This window comes from Budorcas taxicolor, chromosome 6 (genome assembly GCF_023091745.1).
Source record: "Budorcas taxicolor isolate Tak-1 chromosome 6, Takin1.1, whole genome shotgun sequence".
Taxonomy (NCBI): domain Eukaryota; kingdom Metazoa; phylum Chordata; class Mammalia; order Artiodactyla; family Bovidae; genus Budorcas; species Budorcas taxicolor.
The window spans coordinates 7416335-7439950 of NC_068915.1; the positions used below are offsets into that span (position 1 = coordinate 7416335).

Consider the following 23616-nt stretch of genomic DNA (forward strand, 5'->3'; position numbering starts at 1 on the left):
CTGCTATGAATGGCTGCATGTATTCTTTTTGAATTATAGTTTTGTTCAGATATATTCCCAGGATTGGAACCCTGGATCACATGGTAATTCTATTTTTAGTTTGCTGAGGAACCTCCATACTGTTTTCCTTAGTGGCTACACCAACTTACATTCCCACCAACAGTGTAGGGGGTTCTCTTTTCTCCACACCCTCTCCAGCATTTATTTGTAGAGTTTAATGATGCCCATTCTAACTGGTGTGAGGTGGTACCTCACTATAGTCTTGATGTGCATTTCTCTAGAAATGAAGTCTTTTTATAATAATGTCTGAGACAACATAAAAAACTCATTTTAAGGTTTCAGTTTTTTAAAGGAAATACTTCCTCTTGTTATACTATTCATTAGTAAAACTTCACAGTATTATTTTCTCTGGCTTTTGTGCCAGTTTGAAGAGCTTAGTAGATTGGCAGTGCAGACTCCAGACGAATAAGTGTGTTTCAGTCCTGCCTCCTCAGCTTACTTTTGAGTGACTTTTGGCTTGGTACCCAGCACTTAGTACCCAGCACATAGTATTGTTATATATAAAGTATTTAGAACATATAAATGTATACTGATTTTGAAATGTTATAACCACTTTTAAAACAAATTTATATGAAATTGGAGTAGATTATTTTCTTCCATTTCACTTAGCATTTCCAGCTGTTTCACAGGTCATCTAAGAACCAGCAGATTTTAGCTACTATGGCTACTGTTTTTTGCTACCAAAATACTTTTATTTTGGCACAATTTTACTAAACTGATCTAAAATGGGAAAGGATTCTTTGACCAATAGATTTGGTTGCCAGAGGAAGTGATATTAGAAACAACAGAAGCAGCTTCAGTTCTTTATGACTTAGGTAACCCCATCCATAGAACAAAATACACACACACAGACACACACACAATCTTCATTTAACTATTCACCTTCAAATCCTTATTGTTCATTTATTGAAATTTCCATAGTAAATTATTATTAAAAATTCATATAACTCAGTCTGGTTTCATTCATGTTAATGAACAGGTTAACTGAGAAATAGAGATGTCAGGTTCAGTAAGTGTGAAGACTTGTCACAGTCAATGGTGGCTGGATATAATCGTTAGTGGATATATTCATGGGAAAATTAAAAGTTTACATTTTTTCATTTTATTTTATAAAGTTTATAAAAAAACTTTCATTTTAGTTTTAGTTTAATTTAACACATAAAGAAACTGTATGTGCTAGTTCAGTTTAGCACAATGCCACACTGAGCATTATTTTTCCTGGTTTTCCTTAAATGATTAGACAGCTTAAACACTATATAACACATAATATACAAGCTAAAGTAATGTTGATATATCAATCCTATTTATAGTTTAGTGATTAAGGTTATGTTGAACAAGAATTGTAAAATGTGAATTACTTAACTGAATGAGAAAGTTCCCATTCATATTTTTTAAAGCTTATTTCCGATAACAACCACACTCACTAAGAAAATCTGATTTCTAAAAACTGTTTTATTTTGGTTGCACCACACAGCATGTGAGATATTAGTTCCCTGACCAGAGATTGAATCCGTGCTCCCTGCATTGGAAGCATGAAGCCTTAACCACTGGACAACCAGGAAAGTCCCAAGAAGATAAGATTTTTATGTATTCAGTATATCATCTAAAATCCATGATGACAGTACTAAGTCATTTTAAGATATTGACCATCCATTACTTTATGAAATTTGGAAGTCTTGAACACTTCTGTAGTGACTGTGGAATGGAATAAATAATACTCTTACTGATGGAGATTTATTGCCATTTTTCTTGAAAATAGTTTTGAAATTGGAATGTTTTTATATTGAAGATAACCAGGAGACTGTAGATCTCTTACACTGGAGTACTCTTTTGTGCCAAAACTGTATGGTAAAACTTTTGCAAAGGTCTAGTTTCATTGATTTATTATATTGTGTGCAAAGAACTGAATTTATGTGGTTAGTTGAGAATTCATATCTGTTTGCAGTTTAGTACATTATCAGAAGGCTCTAAATATTTTTTTAACTACCAAAGAGGTAGTCTTCACTATCCTTAGCAGGAAAAATATAATGCAATTAAAGACATTCTTGAGAACATGCATTTTGTACACCCAGTCATCCCCAACATGTCCAAAGCACCAGAGAAACAACTTACCAGTACAGTTATCATAACAAGAATAACTAAATTTTGAGGGCAGGATTCAGAACAACTGCAAAGGGCATGGGTGAAGGAGAATTCAGACCTAAGTCAATGACATGAAATTCCAAATATTCTACAACAGGTACACTGCTGTTTTTTCCAAAGTGTGTCCGGCCAACTGATTGACAAGAGAATAGGAAAAGAAACTGAATGGCAGTACCTTATCTTTATCAGCAGGGTGAGTGCCTGGGCAGCCCTGCTGGACCAGAAACTGTGGTTTCAGAGACTACACACATCTTATCTTGCCACTGCACCCACTGAGCCCCCAACCAGGCTACAGAACCATATAAGGGGTAATTTTAGTCAGATACATCCCAGGTGCAAAGTGACCCACAGTTCTTTGTATATAGTACTTTGCTTTGGTATTATTTCCTTTAAGTTTACACTCCCTTTACTTGGCAGTGGAGGTGAATAAAAAGCTTGTGCTGAGCTGGATACAAAGGGGAGAAATACACAGCATGCAGGTCAAGGACCATTCCATAAGAAAAAGAGATTATGTCTTTATAAAATACTCCAATTCTTCTTTCTGAAATGCAATGCTTTGCTATATACTCTAGAAAAAAGATTCAAAGATAAGCCAACTTGAGTTAGAAACCTGTTTAGAAAATAAAAGCTTTCTTTTCTAAGAGATACTTAAAAAGACATAAAGAAGAAAGTGGGCTCGAATTTCTAACTGAAGCTAAAATCACTCAGTTTTTTTTAAGGTCAAGCTGAAAGTTAAATACCTGAGACTAGTGTCTGTGTTGGTACTTAGCTCAGCTCACCAAAGCTCTGATAGGACTCTCACTATAGAAAACATGAAGGTCAGAAGGTTAACAGTAACAACAGAGTAAATGACTCTTAGAGAGGAAGCTCAAAACTCTTGAGTTCCACCTGTTCCTTTGTCCTCTAAATCAAAATATCTCTCTTACATGTGTGTCTCTACATATGATTTAGGCAAGATGTTTGCAATATTAGATGGCTGTCTGCAAACCTTTTACTGTAAGGGATGGTGAAAAGTAAAGGAATCCTGTATCTCACTTTCTAAACTGCTACAGCATGAAGAGTACAATGAAAAGAGAAAATCAATTGATCTATAGAACTGAGTTTTATACTGAGAAATAGAATGGAAGAATCCCATAATACAGTCTTAATTGGTTTCTTTAAGGCTGTCTGTAACCCTAAAATTATATATATATTACATATATGTAAAATATAAAATTATATTATATATGTAATATATATATTACAGTGAGAGCCAGGTCCGTGGCTCATCCAACTCAGGCTCTCTCAGTTGCTTGTTCCAGTTGCATGTGAAAAAGGAAGAAACACATCCCTCACACACCTGATTACTGGGCTTCCCAGGAGGCTCAGTGGTAAAGAACCTGCCTTGCCAAGCAGGAGACGTGGGTTCAACCCCTGGGTTGGGCAGCTCCCATGGAGGGAAGCATGGCAACCCACTCTAGTATTCTTGCCTGGAGAAGACACAGACACAGGAGCCTGGCAGGCTACAGTCCATGTGGTCATAAAGAGTTGGACACTCACAAGGAGTTGGACTAAGCGACTAAACAGCAACAGCAGTAGCATAAATGGAGAAAGTCAGATGGAGGTTTTATTTAAAATGTTAGATAAAGTCCAGAGTCAGGATCAAAGTGAGGCAAGAGAGGCAGGTACCTTGGCCACTCACTCTCAGGTATTTGTGGGGTCCTTAAATCCTTGTTGCTTTTCTTGTGTCACCTTGGCCCCCACCCTGATGGAAGAGACTACCTCAGAAAATCAGTGGGAACCAGCAAAAGAAAACCAGACAAGAGCTGTAACAGCTGAGGCCTCTGAAGAAAAGGTGACAAGGTTAGTCATACAGTGGGTAAAGACCAAAAATTGGAAGTATGTGTAAGAGTAATAATAGCACCTCTCTCTCTGCTTATCCAACCACGTATTGGGCTATTTCTTGCTGTGTGATGTTCATTTTTTAAAATTACACAAAAGAGAGAGGAGCTCATAAATCACCTAGTTCAAGAGGTCTTCTTATACTTCCAAGAGGTCTCAATGCTGTCTGGTTAAATAGGCTTAGTGCTTCCAACACAGTTCCAGTAACCTCTTTTACAGTTAGCTGTTGCTTTTAAGACTTAAAATGCTTTCTTCCTCTCTTTCCCTTCCAGAGAAAACTTCCCTAGTTAGAAATCGATAGAGGACTTGGGACGTTTCATAGCCAAACTGTTGACATGTTCTTTCTCAAGTGGTTAACATCAACTGGAAAATAATCAGTATGTAAGGGGCAGCTAACTCAATAGCTGCATCACCAAACTACAGCTTCTCTAAAATCAGCTCTCTGCTGAAACTTCAATAAATTAATTAGAATATAAACTTACGTTAATGCTTCTGAGTAATTATAATGAGGAGAGACTCCTAGAAACTTCTGTACTTCATCCATCACTGTAGCAGGATCAGTTCTTAGCTGTTGCCCATCAATAATTAGCAGCTAAGTGACCAAAGGAAAAAAAAAAGACAATGCAAATTGGAAAAAGACATGTAATAGCATGATAAAAAAATTCTGCACTTTGAATTTATTCCATGAAAGACACTGTACTGAGGGGATTTGCATTCATTGTTGTTAAGACTTAACCAGGCCATCCTCATTAATGGCATGGAACAAAAAATAAATCACACTAATTAAATGCATTCATGTTTTATAGTTTGAGACGTCCTGCAAACACTATGAAAACAAAAAAATTTGAGAGTACCAAGAGAGCTTAAGAAAGGTAACTATAAAATCACAAATGAAAATCAATTTTAAAAACAGATAAAGCAATGATTCCATGATTCAAGGTGGGAAGAAGACTTGTAGGGAAGAAGAAAAGTGACCGGACCAGGTACCATGAGACAGAGGACATATTATCCATGATTCCAGTCAAAGGAGCAGCACTGTAAAGTTTTTAGAAATTCTTTGATAATCCATTTGGAGAAAAAGGTAAGATTCCCAGAAAACCTTAAAGTAAACAGAAGTTCCTCAACAGACTAAAGGGAAGAATTTGCTTGTTACTCTGGTGAGGGAAGAGGGTGGTCCCAGCAAGATAAATGACAGGGGATGGTGATGAAGGGCCATAATGCCTGGAAAGCAATTCCGGTTCCCACATCTTCTTGAGTGTTTCTATTTAGTTTACACCAGCATTGTTCATTAGAAATTCCTGTGTTGATGGACATACTGTGAGGCTGTGGTATCTAACTGGTGGCTATTGAACATTTGAAATGTGGCTGAAGTGACTGAGAAACAATTTTTAATTTTATATAATTTGAAAAGAAATATAAATAGCCATATACGCTTGCATGTATGGTATCATTGTGGCTGCTGCTGCTGCTAAGTTGCTTCAGTCATGTCCGACTCTGTGCGACCTCATAGATGGCAGCCCACTAGGCTCTGCCGTCACTGGGATTCTCCAGACAAGAACACTGGAGTGGGTTGCCATTTCCTTCTCCAGTGCATGAAAGTGAAAAGTGAAAGTGAAGTCGCTCAGTCATGTCCGACTCTTCTTGACCCCAAGGACTGCAGCCTTCCAAGCTCCTCCATCTATGGGATTTTCCAGGCAAGAAGACTGGAGTGGGTTGCCATTGCCTTCTCCAATCATTGTGGCTAGCATGGTTCTAGACACGCAGGTATACACTGTGTCTGATGTGATGAGATTGCTTTATGCAATCCAGTGTAGGGGCTGGTTTTGTAATCTAGGCTAACACTAGGCAAAAGAGAGAAACAAGGACGCCAAGGAAAACACAGGACTTGTGAAAAATCCAGCAAGGTGGTTCAAAGGGAAATAATGTCACTGAAAGCAAAACAGTGTTTGCCTTGTTTGGTTAAGAGGGTCTCAAGCTTTATTCTCAGAATCAGCATCAGGAGTATCAAGCTTCTGAAGCTCTTAACAATCAGGAAAGGCACGCACTAGAAAATAGGGCAGGGAGAATTATCCTGAAATACTTCTAGAAAGAGAATTAGTTTTTCTACCTCTGCCTGTCATTGTTTGCCAGAGTCTCAGTTACAGCCAAAGAGTAAATGCTAGTCATGTTTTAATGAGTAAAAAACGTCCTCTATCCTAGAGGCAAAGTCATTGACTTAATGAGACTGTACTATGATGTAGATTCTTATCGCTCAATACCTGAAAGGGGGGGAAATAAACAAGCCATCTCTCAATGTGGCTGGCATACCACCCTGGGACCAAACATCTCTTCTGCAAGGCTCTCAGCTCGGAGGGTGCACGGGGCCCAGCTGAGATCACTTCGTAGAAACTGAATTTCAGAGCCGCAGGGTCTTCGTGTGATCGCTGATGCTGTGATGAAAAGGTGGATAATTAAACCGACGTGAACCATAGGCATAAATAATTAAAAACCAATCTCTGTGACAAGTCACAAAGCTAAAGGAAGGAGTGCCTCACTGAGGGAGAGTTATTTGTTTTGCAATTAATAAAGGATGAAAATGCTTGCTTGGAGCATCAGGCTTTAAAATTACAACACTGATGAGAGTATATGTTTGAGAATTATTTGGTAGAGGCGGAATTCTTCATGATAGAATTTCTTAACCTATTTTTCTGAGTCATTTCCATAATTACAACACTGATGAGAGTATATGTTTGAGAATTATTTGGTAGAGGCGGAATTCTTCTTGATAGAATTTCTTAACCTATTTTTCTGAGTCATTTCCATAGTGTGTATATATATATTATTCTGAAAGTAAACTTTTGAAAGTTGCCTTAACACCTCCTTTCAGCCCGTAAGAAACCATTTATCATGTCCAGTTAATATCCATAATGTACAAAACACTCTGCCAGTTCTGCCAGATGGTTTTGTTCCATCTAGTAATGCAGTTTTAGATGAGAAAAACCCTATGGGCTATTCAAATGGAGAAACTGGTGAAAACTCTTGACAAGTGCATTATCTGAAATCCACAGCTTTTATCATACACACTCTAGCATCTAAAAGCCAAGATTATTTTACCTAATGGTAACCTCTGCGATGAATCAGAACCACTTACTGTATAGAAAATGCAGATAGCAGCAATCCTAAAAGGAAAGCACTTCATAATGGCTCAGGCTCAGGCCCAGGGGTCTGAGGAAATCACCTTTTCCCTAAATTGACCAATAAATATTCAGGCTTAGTGGTGGGTCTGTGGATGTTTACCACATCTAGTTGAACAGCAAATTTGCTGCAATTGAGATTCAAATTACTATACTACAAACTCTACTAGACTTTGTTGAGGCCTGCATTTTGCCACTGTGGAGTGATTTATTTGTAATATTTAGGATGTTTTGTTAGCATTCAGCCTTGAAGCTTCCTTTTTCAGCAAATTCTCAATTTTTCAGGGGCTAAGTGGTTGCCAAGCTCCAATTTTCTGCTTCCTTTTGAGTCAATTAAGGCGTGTTTTCTTTTTTCTCTAGATACCTAGCAGTAAAGGTAAAAGGCGCAAGATCAAATCAGTCAATTTGCCGTTTTTTGGGTTTAAAGGATGGTTCTAGGAGTTGGGCATGACTGATTAGTGTGGAATTGTGGATTTCATTTTTCCAGGATGTCCACTCCCTGTTATGCGGAGTATTATCAATATGCCTGTTAAGATCCCATGATATTTCCTACTCTGTCCCAGCCATGAAACCTTTCCTGACAGTCTGTTCTTTCTTTAGTGAACCTGGAAAAATGGCTTTTGTTTAAAGAAAGGACCCCATGCTGAGAAACTTTGTTCTCTAATATCATAGTTTGTCAGAAATTTAGATGAATGAGATCGGTGAGAATGCAGCATCCAGTCCTGCCTGGTGAATCAGAGCTTTTGGGTCACTTTAATTCAGAGAAGCAGCCTTATTTCCAGCCCAGGTGCAGAGTTTCAGATAAAGGATATAACATTCCATGTTTATCTTAACTTTAGAGTTTCTAAGGAAGTAAGTCTCTTGGTCTGTTTTTCAGCCCTGGCCCTGCTTGCACCTATCAAACAGTTCATGTTAATTTTATCTACATTTCTCCCTATCATACAAATCCTCCCTCTCTTTAGGGAAATGCCTGATAGTTCTTCAAGTGTTCAGGCTCCTCCGCTGCAGCCAATTAATACATCTAACTTGTCCCTGGTGGTCTTTATCAGGTAGGCTTTATTACTCTGTAGGAGTCTATCTGTCACTTAATACTTTCTGATTTATACACTGGTTATTTAAACATATTTCTCCAATTAGACTGAAAGCAATCTCAAATGTAGCATCCACATTTGTTAATTTACTTTCAAATCATACTTAAAACAATGCTTTGCATGTGGTAGTCATGAAAATTATTTAATGAAGGGATGAACACATGAACATCAGGAAAGTGGTTTTTAAATTACAAAACTGAGGAATGATAACTAAGGATGCTATGCTATGCTGCTGCTGCTGCTGCTAAGTCACTTCAGTCGTGTCCGACTCTGTGCGTCCCAATAGACGGCAGCCCACCATCCCTGGGATTCTCCAGGCAAGAACACTGGAGTGGGCTGCCATTTCCTTCTCCAATGCATGAAAGTGAAAAGTGAAAGTGAAGTCGCTCAGTCATGTCCGACTCTTAGCGACCCCATGGACTGCAGCCCACCAGGCTCCTCTGTCCATGGGATCTTCCAGGCAAGAGTACTGGAGTGGGGTGCCATTGCCTTCTCCGTATGCTATGCTACGTCACTGCAGTTGTGTCCAACTCTTTGCGACCCTATGGACCCACCAGGCTCCTCTGTCCTTGGGATTCTCCAGGCAAGAATTCTGCAGTGGGTTGTCATGCTCTCCTCCAGGGGACCTTCCTGACCCAGGGATCAAACCCATGTTTCATTATGTCTCTCACATTTGGAGGTGGGTTCTTCACCACTAGTACCACCTGGGAAGCTCCTAACTAAGAATAATACAGACTAAAGACACTGACTCTATTAATTTTGTTATGTTCTTATATTTAATATTGCTGTTTTTCATTAAACTTTTTCCATTTGGTGATTAATAAAATATCACTGAGGCAGTTTTTTTAGTATTATTTTTTAATATTTATTCCAGTAAAAATGTATGGTGTGTAAGTTTTATTATTAGAATCTGTTAAAATTCTTTCAAAGTGATTGTTTCTGTGCTAGGTTCTAACCAACATCGTAATGGCAATGTTTATATGAGAAAGAGGCTTAAAACAGGGCACTCTGGCTGGGCTTTCAAGGATGAAGAATTCACTCTTATATTCTGTTTTGCTGCTAGGTTATTTCTTCAACACAAGCAGTTATTTAAGTTCTTTCAGAGTCAGGGTCATCAGTCTATGGTCCATGGGCTACATTCTGCTTGTTGTTTGTTTCTGTAAATAAATTTTACTGGAACACAGTTAGGCTCATTAATTTACATATTGTCTATGGCTGCTTCTGCAATACAATGGCAAGAGTTGCAATTATATGGCCTGCAAAGCCTGAAATATTTACTCTCTGGACCTTTACAGAACAAAACCTCTGACATCTGCTTCGGTGGAATCAGGTATATCTCTTATCTGTAAAACTGAGATAATAATAGCAGCATTATATACATATTAGATGAAAAGGATGATTTTAAATTATAACATTTTACTTTTAAAATACAGATATATAGAAGCACATATTACAAGCACATAGTATTTTGTTTGCTTTAATTTCTTCATTGTATTAATACATTTTAAATTAATCAAATGAATGCAAAATTAATAAAAACTAAAGGGAACATTTCTCTGTGGAAACATAGGGAAATTTATCCACTTTCTTGAAGATATAAACCTAACAAATCTTTTTTGTTAAAACCTGAGGCGGCGGTGACTTTTACTGAAAACCACCCTCCCTTCTCTATACTCCTCTACTACTTGCTGGGTTTTGTCAGTATTTTCCTTACCTGGTACCAGGAATATGCTCGGTCTGATGGGTCAATGAGAATGGTGATGATCTTGGCTTTGGGGACCAAAGAAGCCGCCCTTTTAGGAGCTTCCTCTGAGTGGAAGTAGTTGGCACTCTTCTCAAATAGAAAATCAGTGGTAACATTAGATGGGACTGGGAAGAAATCCATATACCTAGAAAGGGAATAGTTCTCAAAATGAAACTCTGGTTTATACTCATACACTGGTGAGTCAAAGATGGTAAAGGTGTCCCACAAACAAAATTCATTTGTTTTCTAAAAAAAAAAAAAAAGGCTTTTTCTTTAAGGCATTTGTCCCACAAGCCTGTTACCAAGGAAAAAACATACAGAACACTAATAGTGTATTTTCAAAATGCTTTTCTAAATACATTTTATTTGTATTCTATTTAATATCAATAAAAAGGTATGGGAAATAACAAAAATGTAGATACAAAGGCACCGAGTGTCAATAATCACCCTAACTGTATAAAATGTATCTAAAAGCAGAAATATTGTACTGCATGAGCCTCTGGAGCCAGACAAATATGAGTGCTCAACCAAAAAGAAACTGGATCAAAACAAATAGTGTGTTTAGTTCAAAGGCATTTTAAACAGACTTAGACGAAACATCTTTACCTCATCACAAGAGAAGATAATTTAATTCCCACCAGTGTGTTGCCCTTATTCAACTATAAAGTGTCAAAGGGCAGAACAGATTTGGTGTGAAAACACTGCCTGTTTGCTTAGTTTTTCACATAAAGAGCCATTTATATTGTTTAGAATAATTCAGTTCAGTTCAGTTGCTCAGTCGTGTCTAACTCTTTGTGACCCCATGAATCACAGCACACCAGGCCTCCCTGTCCATCACCAGTTCCTGGAGTTTACTCAAACTCATGTCCATCGAGTTGGTGATGCCATCCAGCCATCTCATTCTCTGTCGTCCCCTTCTCTTCCTGCCCCCAAACCCTCCCAGCATCAGAGTCTTTTCCAATGAGTCAACTCTTCACATGAGGTGGCCAAAGTATTGGAGTTTCAGCTTTAGTATCAGTCCTTCCAATGAACACCCAGGACTGATCTCCTTTAGAATGGACTAGGTGGATCTCCTTGCAGTCCAAGGAGACTTCTCCAACACCACAGTTCAAAAGCATCAATTCTTAGGCGCTCAGCTTTCTTCACAGTCCTACTCTCACATCCATACATGACCAGTGGAAAAACCATACCCTTGACTAGACGGACCTTTGTTGGCAAAGTAATGTCTCTGCTTTTTAATATGCTGTCTAGGTTGGTCATAACTTTCCTTCCAAAGAGTAAGTATCTTTTAATTTCATGGCTGCAGTCACCATCTGCAGTGATTTTGGAGCCCCCCCCAAAATAAAGTCTGACACTTTCCACTGTTTCCCCATCTATTTCCCATGAAGTGATGGACCAGATGCCATGATCTTCATTTTCTGAATGTTGAGCTTTAAGTCAACTTTTTCATTCTCGTCTTTCACTTTCATCAAGAGGCTTTTTAGTTCTTCTTCACTTTGTCCATAAGGGTGGTGTCATCTGCATATCTGAGGTTATTGATATTTCTCCCAGCAATCTTGATTCCAGCTTGTGCTTCTTCCAGACCAGCATGTCTCATGATGTACTCTGCATATAAGTTAAATAAGCAGGGTGACAATATATAGCCTTGATGTACTCCTTTTCCTATTTGGAACCAGGCTGTTATTTCATGTCCAGTTCTAACGGTCGCTTCCTGACCTGTGTATAGGTTTCTCAAGAGGCAGGTCAGGTGGTCTGGTATTCCTATTTCTTTCAGAATTTTCCACAGTTTATTGTGATCCACAGAGTCAAAGGCTTTGACATAGTCAATAAAGCAGAAATAGATGTTTTTCTGGAACTCTCTTGCTTTTTCGATGATCCAGTGGATGTTGGTGATTTGATCTCTGGTTCCTCTGCCTTTTCTAAAACCAGCTTGAACATCTGGATGTTCATGGTTCACATATTGCTAAAGCCTGGCTTGGAGAATTTTGAGCATTACTTTACTAGCATGTGAGATGAGTGCACTTGTGCGGTAGTTTGAGCATTCTTTGGCATTGCCCTTCTTTGGGGTTGGAATGAAAACTGACCTTTTCCAGTCTTGTGGCCACTGCTGAGTTTTCCAAATGTGCTGGCATATTGAGTGCAGCACTTTCACAGCATCATTTTTCAGGATTTGAAATAGCTCAGCTGGAATTCCATCACCTCCACTAGCTTTGTTCATAGTGATGTTTTCTAAGGCTGACTTGACTTCACATTCCAGAATGTCTAGCTCTAGGTGAGTGATCACACCATTGTGGTTATCTGGGTCGTGAAGATCTTTTTTATACAGTTCTTCTGTGTATTCTTGCCCTCTCTTCTTAATATCTTCTGCTTCTGTTAGGTCCATACCATTTCTGTCCTTTATCAAGCCCATCTTTGTATGAAATGTTCCCTTGGTATCTCTAATTTTCTTGAAGAGATCTCTAGTGTTTCCCATTCTGTTGTTTTCCTCTATTTCTTTGCATTGATCGCTGAGGAAGGCTTTTTAATCTCTTCTTGCTATTCTTTGGAACTTTGCATTCAGATCTTATATCTTTCCTTTCCTCCTTTGCTTTCTGCCTCTCTTGTTTTCACAGCTATTTGTAAGATATTTGTTAGAATAATTATAGAAGTTTAAATAGTACATATTCCCAGATATGAAATATTATCAAATTTTATAAGGTCAGGTTCCGTATCCTTAAGTGAGGTGAGACTTTTCACAAGCAGAGTGAAGACAGGAATACCTACCTGTAGCCTGAAGCACAGAAATGTAGGCTGTAATGGAATTTGTATAGTGTGCCATTTGCACAAAATGTCAAATAGAAGTGAATTCAACATATGATAATGGGTGTTTCTGAAGCATCAAAGAACATCTTTTGAAGGCAAAAGGGCCTCTTTAGAAAGGTCGGGCAAATTTAACGTTTAGGGTTTCTTACATTTTATAATAAAGGCCTCACCCTCCAGACCTATACTGTCTCCAATTCATAAGCCACAATGATTTTGAGCTACCAAGACAAGGTAGTTCAATAATTAGTGAAAAAGAGAGCCAGTAACATTTATGTGGTGAGTTCTTTTTATAGTGTGTTGTTTTCTCCCATGCACACAATAAAGCTCCTAGAAGGATTCCAGTTGTTACCATATTACATAATTTGGCTGGCGCAACAAAGTGGTGTCTTCAGACTCAGCGCAGCACAGAAATCACCTTATGTTTTTCTGGAAATTGCTCCGTTGGTCGTATGTTATGCTGGCGTTCCTTTCTTTTAGGGGTAAAGACATGCAAACATTTCTGGAAAGTTTGATCTGCTCTCTGTTCTGGTCTACAGTGTATTAATAGAAGGTGCCAAAATTTAGGACACTTTTTAATTTAGATGCCCACACTTGTTCCGGGGGTGCTAAGGTCATGTCAAGTGTCTTATTGGTATCTTATTTGGCCCGAGCTTGCTTATTCTGGGAAAGGATCCAAAAATCACAAAAGAAGGGCAGGAGGTACTGAATTCAGATAACTTTTAACATCTGAAAACTGTGCCACCTTCCTGGTAGTCCTCTATACCTACGGCACTTTAGGCCCTGAAATCGTCCTCAGGCAGTTCTGGATCTTGGACCTAAACTCTATTGGTTTTGTCTGACTCCAGGGGCTCGTGGAAAAAGCAGGGGCCAGTTCTTGTTTGCTTATGTGCCCACATTTTTCTAATATACTGGCTGGTACTTATGGGCACTTGAAAAGTATTTGCTGAATACACAAGATGATAAAGAATTCAGCTTCATATTTCCAGGGTGGAAACAGGTCCACATTTGGAGAATGTGAATTCAGGTTATTCAAAGAATTGGTGAGCAGAGTAGAGTGGTTTAATAATTTGGGGGTTAAACGTGAAATGCCTGCCTCATTTAAGCGTTGCTACTCCCATAACAGCTCAGAACTTTTTCTTAAAACTGAAAGATGTAGATTTTGCAACATTCCACATTTATTTGTTTCTGGGTTGACCCTGTATTTCTAAGTGTTTTTACTCAGAGCCAGAAAAAGATGTTTAGGGTTTCTAAATGTTAGCGGGGTTGTACGGCCCTCCATGTGCTGCTCCAACCATCCACTGCCTCCCCAAGTAATTATAAAAAATAATACCAAACCGTAGAATATAAAACTTAACTGTATGCCTACATCAAACATTTTTCTTAGAAATTCTGATTGCAAATCTTGGCTATTTTTGATCAAAGATGGAGTTTTTTTCATTTTCATTTGCCCTGCTTTGCTTGTACCCGAGGCCTGTGTTTAGGTTGCCTGATAGGGAAGCCCTGGTTTTGCCCAGTTCTCCAGAAAGAACAGATCCATGTATCCAGGTTAACTAACTGTGCCTGGGCTAATTCTATAAGTGACCTTGGCACACTGAGACACACAGACTTCAACCTTGTGGCTCTGTTGTCTTAAAGGGACTGCTGAGGTGCTAACATTCAGGGACAGGCAAGGCCAGCCTAAGGACTGAATACGTTTGCTGTCCTTGAGAGCCAAGCTCTAGTTATTGCTAATAGATTGATATTTAGTTATTGTTGTTTGTATTAACAGCCTTTTATAGACGCATAATTTGTCAATCAAAGTGTTTACAATTAGGATATTTTTAGCAAGTTATCATTAAAATCTTTAATTGACCTTTCGTTTTCTACTTATTTATGCCATCTCTTTGGAGACCACTTAAAGGACTGTTCATCCCTGTTATAGTCCCTATACACATTACTGTCTTAGGAACAGCTTTGTTTTTTAAATTGAATATTCTCACAGATATTCTTAAGTGGGATCTAAGTATTATTGCATTCCTCTCTACTTCCAAAGCAGTTTTAAATCAATCCCTTTAATCTTGATGTAAACAAGGACTAAATTTTTTATTCTGCTGTATACAAGCATATTTATTTGAGTCCGTGGGAAACAGCAGCTGAAGTAGTTGATGGATCCTTGACTCTCACAGCTATTATTTAATACTACATAATTAATCAGTATCAACCAGTGTGCTGAAGAATTGGCAAGAAAATATATAATAGTTAGAATATATATAAATCCTAGCAGGAGCTCAGCCTGTACTCAATCCATTTCTTTAGCTTTCCATTTGGACTGCTCACAAGCAAACCTTGAGGGCATTGATACATATAAAATAGAGATCATGCAATCTGACAACAGAAGTTAATATATAACACCTTATGCTAAACTACACGCAAAATGTTTATGTTCCTGCTCTATAGTGGTTATAAGAATTTACTTTTACACCACTTTCTGCACAGAATTTGTATATTATATTAAAAGACTTCTAGATACATTTTAGGAGTAACACGTTTGTTTGTAACACCTGTTCCTCCTACATTACCTATTTTGTGTATAGTAGACATTTTAAGTTTTAATTTTAATTAACTCTTTTCTTCAGATGGCTGATATGGTTCTAATTTCAAAGGCCCAAAATCAAATTTTGTATATTGTTGATAGCTTTTAAAAAATGGCTTTCATTACTCATGAAATGCATACACATGTCTAACTTTATTTATTTACCTTTTGTACCAAAGTAAAATAGTATATTATATGTGAACTGTAGCATCACTTTGATGTACAGTACATAAGAACAGAAAATTATGAAAGTGTTTTCTTAAGAGTAGAGAAAAATGAAATTCTTGTGTATTAGGTATTTCTCTTTTTATTTGTAATTACCATCAAAGATAATTAATGCAAGTTAAAGTTACACATGAGTCTCTCGAGGTGACAAATCCCTTCATAAACTGAGAAAAGTTTGTTTCTGTGCTCCTTCATGTCATTTAATCAAGGCACAGAGATAACTACTGTTTGAGGCTAACAGACTTAAATGTTGATTATAAGCACTAATTTAATACTGTGCATAGTACATATACTTTTAGATTTATACTAATAACCCATCTTACCAATCAATCCCCCTGTGGTAGTTATTTCTATTAAAGAACTGTACCTCCTCAAAGGTTTTTGGGCTGGGGGAGTTACTAAGGATGGAAGGATGCATAACCAGGAACAAATACAAAGCAGTGGTTCCTGCAAAGACAATAGAGGTTCAGAGATTAATTGAATGAAAACAGTTTCTTACTATTAGCATTCGAGTTGTTAATAAACTATATTACAATGATCCAAACACATACATATAAGTAATCCTTGAATTAAATTAAATAGATAACCAGCATCTAAAGAAACAAATTCTAAAAAATGAGGACAGTGTTATGTGAGAAAAGGCCTGTTGTAAGAACTGCAAGAACAGGCTTTTGACCTCAGTTCAGTCATTGACTTTGGCTTTTTGCTTTGTCTTATCAGTGGAAAATCACTTGCCTTAATCATTTGTTAGGCTTTCTCTGAGGACAAAAAAACATATTGTGTCTGAAGATATTTTGATATTAATAAAGTACCATATAAATGAAAGATCATAATTGAACATATTATATTAATACTTGGCTTCCCCTATAAAGTTCCCCCCAAGGCCTATGAAAGCTTATTAATTTGAGACAGAATATAAACTTTTAACCAGTTTGTTTGTTTGAATGTACTTACATACCTATACAAAGTAGTGTCAAAATTGTTTAAATTGCTAAATTTGGAAAAAAAAAATTGATGCCTTTTCTTGATGACATAACACAATTTGCATTTTTAGAAAGAGGGTGACATATCATAGGTACCCATATAGATTTGTTCAAATAACTCTTGTCAACAGCAATATTGTCTAAAACAATGAATTGGAAAAGGCAGTGTTCCTAGATTTTATATGAAGCAAACAATGAACATTTTATCTACAATCATAGATAACTATAGGGAATGAAACACAGTAATCTATGCTATACAAGGTAAAAATGATCTTCACAAACTCGACTTAAAACAGTGGTTCTCGAACTTTAGCATGCATCAGGTTCACCTGAAGTGAAAGTCAAAGTCACTCAGTCGTGTCCACCTCTGCGACCTGGAATTCTCCAGGCCAGAATACTAGAGTAGGTAGCTTTTCCCTTTTCCAGGGGATCTTCCCAACCCAGGGATCGATCCCAGGTCTCCTGCTTTGCAGGTGGATTCTTTACCAGCTGAGCCACAAGGGAAGCCCAAGAATATTGAAATGGGTAGCCTATCCCTTCTCCAGGGGATCTTCCTGACCCAGGAATTGAACCAGGGTCTCCTGCATTGCAGGTGGATTCTTTAGCAACTGAGCTATTAGAGAAGCCCCAGGTTCACCTAGAGGGCTTTAAAACAGAGCTGGGCCTGATCCCAGAGTTTCTGATTCAGCACACTTCAAGAATCATTGACTTACAAGAAATATGGGACAAAATAAAAAACTTGTTGGGAAAAAAAAATGTTCGATTACTTGAAGTCCATAGTAAAGCTTTCTAGAGCATACTTCAGAGTCTGATAACTTCTAGGATCAAGAGTTTTATTTCTAGCACTTACCAGCTGTTTGAACTTGAACAAAAAATATATGACCTGAGTCTTAGTGTTCTTATCCGTGTAGTGGGGAAGAAAATGCTTAGCTATCACAGCTTTATGAGGGTCAAGTGAGGTAATCTATTTAAAAATAGTTAAAAAGCTCAATATCTGAATATTGTATTTTAAAAAAATAACATTTTTTGAGCTAAAATTCAGTAATACATTTTAAAAAATTGAACAGAATATAGTGTTTGTAAAGACAAAAAGAATAGCTATTACAACATGAAAGAAGAAAACAGGGCAATCCTTTCTGAGATCAACTGATAAAATTCTTTTCTGAATTTTATTTTTAAGAATTGTATTGTATCATATTACTTGCTTTTAATAGCATGATGAGCATTAATAAGACAAGCAAAAAAAATGAATACAATCTAATTATCTGCCTAGTCAGTAAAAGGCACACTGTAATTTATCAGTGGTCAAGAAATTAAGTTGTGGTTTCTGAATTCTGTCTTTACCTACTCATATTCTTGGGTCTGAATAAACTGTCATGTGTGTGTGTGTATTTCAACAATATAATCATAGACACAAAACCAGAAATTCAAAAATTAAAAAAAAAGCTTCAGGTTTTCTGTTTTTGTTAGTTTCAACACTAAAAATATTTGAATATCCAGATGACTATACCTTTATGCAAAATTATTCAGAAAAATACTTTTGGCAAAACTAAAGATTAAAAATAAAGTGAATTAATTTTTATGGAATTGATACAAGAAGCTATGTCTGTCCACTTAAAAAATAACCTCATAAAATATCAATAGATACAATATGGATAAATCTCAAAAGCAATATGCTAAGTGAAGGAAGTCCAACACAAAAGATACTTTATATTTCCATTTATGTTAAATTCTAGAAAGGCCAAAACTACAGTGCCAGAAGGTGGTTTTCTGTGACTAAGGATTGGGGAAGGAAAACTGACTAGAAAAAAGATGCGGAGAAACTTTTTAGGGAGACAGAAGTGCTCTAAATCTTAAATGTTGTAGTGGTTACATCACTGTGTACAATTTCTAAGATTTATAAAACTATGCATTTAAAGTTGTTGAATTTTATTATATGTAAATTATACCTCTATAAAACAGAAAATTTCAATTTCTATGAAAAGGATTTAAAAATTCCCTTCCAAAGGTAAATGTCATATATAAATTGTAACATAAACATTTGGAAACCCAATTGAGCAGAAGATGACAAGTAATGATTCTGCCATGTAACCATGACATTAAAATGTCTGCATATCTCGCACAACACAAGAGGAAGTCTATCCTGCAGGGCTTTCTGAAGCAAACTTGATCTGCCGAGCTTCCGAGAGAAGATGCGACTGTTCATGACAAAGCTGTGTGATAACAGTGGGAGTTCGCTAAAGAAACTTTAGTTTAAATGTCTTTCTAGTTGCTTCTTGACTGTAAATAAGGACAAGTGAGATAAATAAGGATAAGAGAAGTACATGCCATATTCATTTGTTTTCAGATTGGTATTTGTAAATGGGACTAAGAGAAAATGAATAGGTTAACTTAACTGTGTATATTACATAGAAGTCTCCCAAGTTATTTCTAGAGAAATAAGGAAAGGAAGTATATTCCCTTTAGAAGGGATATGAAATGGCTGCTCTCTGTGAAGCTAGAAACGAAGAGCCCCAAATAATTTATCATGCAGGATACAGCTTGAATGTCTGCCATTTTTAAAGCTTCCACTGGGCTTCATTTTAATACTGTTTCTTAAAGAAACGAGAAGTTTATGGGAAAAACTGCACATCAACTTAAAAAAAGGTGCCAGAGATTTCTTCTGGTTATGAATAATTATCTTTCTTAACACAAAGTAACACAAAGTTTTGTTTATGCTTAGGAATTCTGCTTGTCAAACATCCATTATAAACTTTTGGAAAATAGTCATTTCTGCAAGAAATAGTTTAGAAATAAACTGTATCAGGAAGATGTCAGGAAAAGGCTAAATTTCTGGAAGATTTATAGGTACTTATATGTGTCCATCTTGAAATTTGATGAAATCTTGTAAGTCACTCTTCAAACACAGGATTAGTTTTGATTTTAGAAATGTTAATAGCAGCAGTTTTCAATTAGGATCTTTGGGGAAAAAGTAACATTTGCCACCAAATTGACTGCTGGATATTCCAACTATGTAATATCTATTTTCATCCTTTTTACTTAAAAATTCAGCTCAACAAAGAGAATAAAATGTTATTCATTCATCAGTATTTATAGGGAGTTTGAGAAGTCATTGTGGCAAGAATTCACTGTCTAGTCATCAGGATTTTTATACATGTTGATTATAACATAAAAAGCTCTCACCAGTTTTCTGGGGTCCTATTACCAAGAATTTTGGTAAGCGATCACAGGTTTTTTCTTTAGACCAAATGTCTCTGTGGCGTTTGTCATCACAAGGATTCTAAAAAGGAGAAGACAACAGAGATGTGTATTTTTTGTGGCTGCCCATTGTGTGCTAGAGTTTTTCAGCTTCTGTCATTGAAAAGACATCCCCAGAAACAAGGCTATGGTGGCTCCCTGTTTTAAACGAAAGTCGTAAAGTGGCATCCATGGAGGATTTCAAATAAGTCCTTTTCCATCCTGAAGGTGAGTGTTGACTGAGGAGGTGAGGGAGGGGAGACATTTCCATTATGGGTAAACAGCTTCACAGCACTGAGGGTTTAATTATTTTTTTCTGCTATTGGCGATTCTATGTCTTGATTGTGTGTGGGTGGTTTAAGTTTTAAAATAGTGAGCTTGTTGGGCAGAGGCTGTGCTTGCTTGCCCTGCTAACCTAGGAGAGGATACACTCTCAGCACTGAAATATATAAGGTGTCAGATTTTTATTCTAAGTAACTTCGAGCTTTCCTGCTTGCTTCAAAAGGAGATGGATCTGGTCATAATAATACTGTTTAAAGAGACAGCAGATTCCTTTCAGCTGCTTTCAGAGGTCAGTAAATGTATGTCTAAAACTATAACTTTACAAACTATGATGCCAAAAAGCACGAAATTTCTGCAAAAGGGTAAAATGAGGGTGAATTACTACCTTAGGGAATCTGCTTTTGGACAATAGTACTTAAACCAAACTCACTGTGCAAACTGCATCTAGAATATCCTTAATTTTATCCGCTAGCTGCATATTACATAAACAATTACGGCACTTTTAATACTTTTCAGGAATAGGCAAATGGGACAGTGCTCTATTTCTATTCAATTAATACTACATGTGTAGTTAAACACACCTGTTTATTTAGCATAAACAACAGATTTTAAGACTAAGGTGAGGGTTTTTTTTTTTTTTTTTTTTTTTTGCTCTTGTTCTAGGAAAAAAGTGGTTTCAACTGAAATAATAATGATTACAATTTTAAAATAAGGTGTTAAATTAGCAGGAAAGATTCATATCTTTCCAGTGGCTGACACTTGGTGGTGTTCTGTAGTGGTTAAAATAAAGATGGATGTTTTAAAAATCTTAACTGCCAAATAGTATGCAGTGATATTTCTACAACCACCAACTTTAACCTACTAAAATATATAGTTATGTTTCTTCTTGGGGTTATCTGTTTGTGCCTATGAGGCAATTAGCTCAAGTTCACAGATAAATGAATAGAATATAAGTGCAGAGCTTACTGCAACTTCAATGTGTGGAATGTACTGAGTTCTACTTCTAAACAACAACAACTTCTGAAGATTGTTATTATTATACCATCAGCTCTGTCAGTAATTCTCACTTAGAACAGTGATGCAGAGTGCACTGTCAGGAGCCATGTGGCCCAGAATTCATTACCATTCTGTCACACAACAGCTGTATGCCTTTCTTAGGTGTCTCAGCCTCTCTGTGTTGCCCCAGTTTCTTTATCTGTAAAATGGGGGTAGTAACTATACCTCATAGGGTAGCTGTGAAGACTGCATGGAAGCATATGTAAAGAACTCGGTCACACAGATGACAGGCACTATGCAGCTACTTGCTAAGATTATTACTTTCCCCAGGTCATGGGGTGGGCAATTCAGGCTCAAAGTGTGTTTCTGTAATTCTAGGACACGTAGAGTGTAAGCTTTGAAATCTGGGTTATGCTGGGAACCGTTTGAATATGCCATATTTACTAGACATTTTCTCTCAAGAAGCTCAGTGATTTTGCCTCTAAACATTTTCCCCATGTCCAAAGTAATACCTGACTAATGTTTTTGCCTATATTCTGCAGCTGTCGGTGACCCTGTGGTTCAGAGGCAGATAGCAGTTCTGAATTCTCACCTGCCCCTTTAATGTTGTTTAGTCACGAGAGGTATATGGATGTGTTCAAGGCCGACTCCCTGTCTAACACATACCTAAAACCATCTTCTGTTGTGTCAACCTACTGCAATCTGCAAATTGATCCCTCACTCCTGATTGAATATATGACATCCACTGACCGTCTCACTGAGCTTTCAGCATTCATAGTTTCTAAAGGGCCTGGGAACAGAGAATCTGGCCCACTATGAAGTTTCTCAAATCTACTAACATTTCCAAAATGTACATTATCCCCCCTCCACCCCCGCCCGATGCCTTCACTTTTCAGATTTGTATTAACTCATAGAACATATGTTTGTGGGATTAATTAATTATACCAATTATTGACCCAATCTTACCTGCCAGAGAGGGTCTTTTTGATCAGGAAAGAGCTCAAAATACTTGTGAGCCAGCTGCACTGGAGGCAGAGTCTGAAGTCTCAAGTTGGTCCAGCTCTGCACGAAGTTGGCCAGGTTGACAAATGTGTATAATCCTAGCCGGTCATTCCCATAGTTAGACAAATGGGTCATGAAAATGCTGATCTGAAAAAGGCAAGTGAACTTCAGCATAAACACAAGTGATTTTCACCCTAGGGGGCAGTGCAACCATAGCAATGCTAGTTTTTCTAAAGAACTCTTTGCATAGGGTTTCAGTTCATGAAATGTTTTGGAATTTTGGACATATCTCAGATATTCTCACTATATTAATGCACTACGGAGGATGGATGTATTATTAGTAAGACATGGTGAGCATTTTTTCTGAGGTTTTAATGTATTTCATAACGAAAAATGAGTCCAGCTGCCATAGCCCCTGTTAGTGCAACTAGACCAATGCTAAATAACATGTCCTCGATGTTCACACATAACGGCTTTCTGATATGTAAACTATTCATAATTTGAGGTAGTAGGAGGGTGGGATTCTGTAATATCAGTCAACTTAATTTGGTTTGTAACATAGTACATAAAGTTAATGGACATAAATAATCAATGAGTTGTCATTATTAGCATTAGCTGAAAATCCTCTGATTTGTATTTATCAGAGGCCATAATGACAAAAGACCAGCAACTGAAGTTTTACTAAGATAACTATCAACTATTTTCTATCCATAATACTCTGAAAGTCTTTTCCATATTTATTGAGTCTACTGTTTATCAAATACCCCGAAGAAAAGTTTTCAATGCTTCAGTAGGTAAAATAAATTCTTCCTATGCAAGCAGGTATCCTAGATCAAATCCATAAATTGAAAAAAAAATTATAGCAAACATGGGGAACTTTTTATAATGAAATAAATTTGAATTCTGTAGGTTTAATTAGATTGGTAAGGAATGTAGAAAGGGCATTTTTATAGCTATTAGTTTAAGTGAATGCAAATAGTTTTTTTGGTTAGTGTTGACAAATGGAAATAATTCTGCATGAGATTTCCAATGGCAATGAAAACCACTGTGACATTTATGCTGCTATAAAAAGATCATAAAAATAATTCATGTAATAATAGTATGATCCTAAAATATATAATGTCATATGAATGAATAGTAATAATGGTTATTTTAATCATCATAATAATGAACATAATAGCTTCATTCATTAAGTGACAGAAATATTTAAGAAAATTTATTGAGGTAAAGTGGTAGTGATGAAAATTTTGATGTAGAGAAGCAGAGAAATACAGTTACTTGTAACTATGAATAAAAGGAAACAGTGATATCCTATATTCTATTGAACAAATCACACAGACTTTAACATGAAAAATTTCAAGTATGATCAAGGATGTTTGTGTTTCTATTCATGCTGCCTGATTGTATTTTAAATCTTAGAATTTTA

At 36.8% G+C, this 23616-nt stretch overlaps 1 protein-coding gene across 1 annotated transcript in view; it reads right to left on the reverse strand.

Moving 5' to 3' along the window:
* Window positions 1–23616, reverse strand: part of LOC128049713 (bifunctional heparan sulfate N-deacetylase/N-sulfotransferase 3) — a 164381-nt gene that overhangs the window by 17558 nt on the left and 123207 nt on the right. The window contains exons 6-11 of the mRNA XM_052642025.1: window positions 22155–22337; window positions 19857–19953; window positions 16014–16137; window positions 10062–10236; window positions 6342–6512; window positions 4566–4675 (exon numbers count right to left, since the gene is read on the reverse strand). Coding sequence (XP_052497985.1) covers window positions 4566–4675; window positions 6342–6512; window positions 10062–10236; window positions 16014–16137; window positions 19857–19953; window positions 22155–22337 — 860 coding nt within the window. The remainder of the gene's footprint in view (window positions 1–4565; window positions 4676–6341; window positions 6513–10061; window positions 10237–16013; window positions 16138–19856; window positions 19954–22154; window positions 22338–23616) is intronic.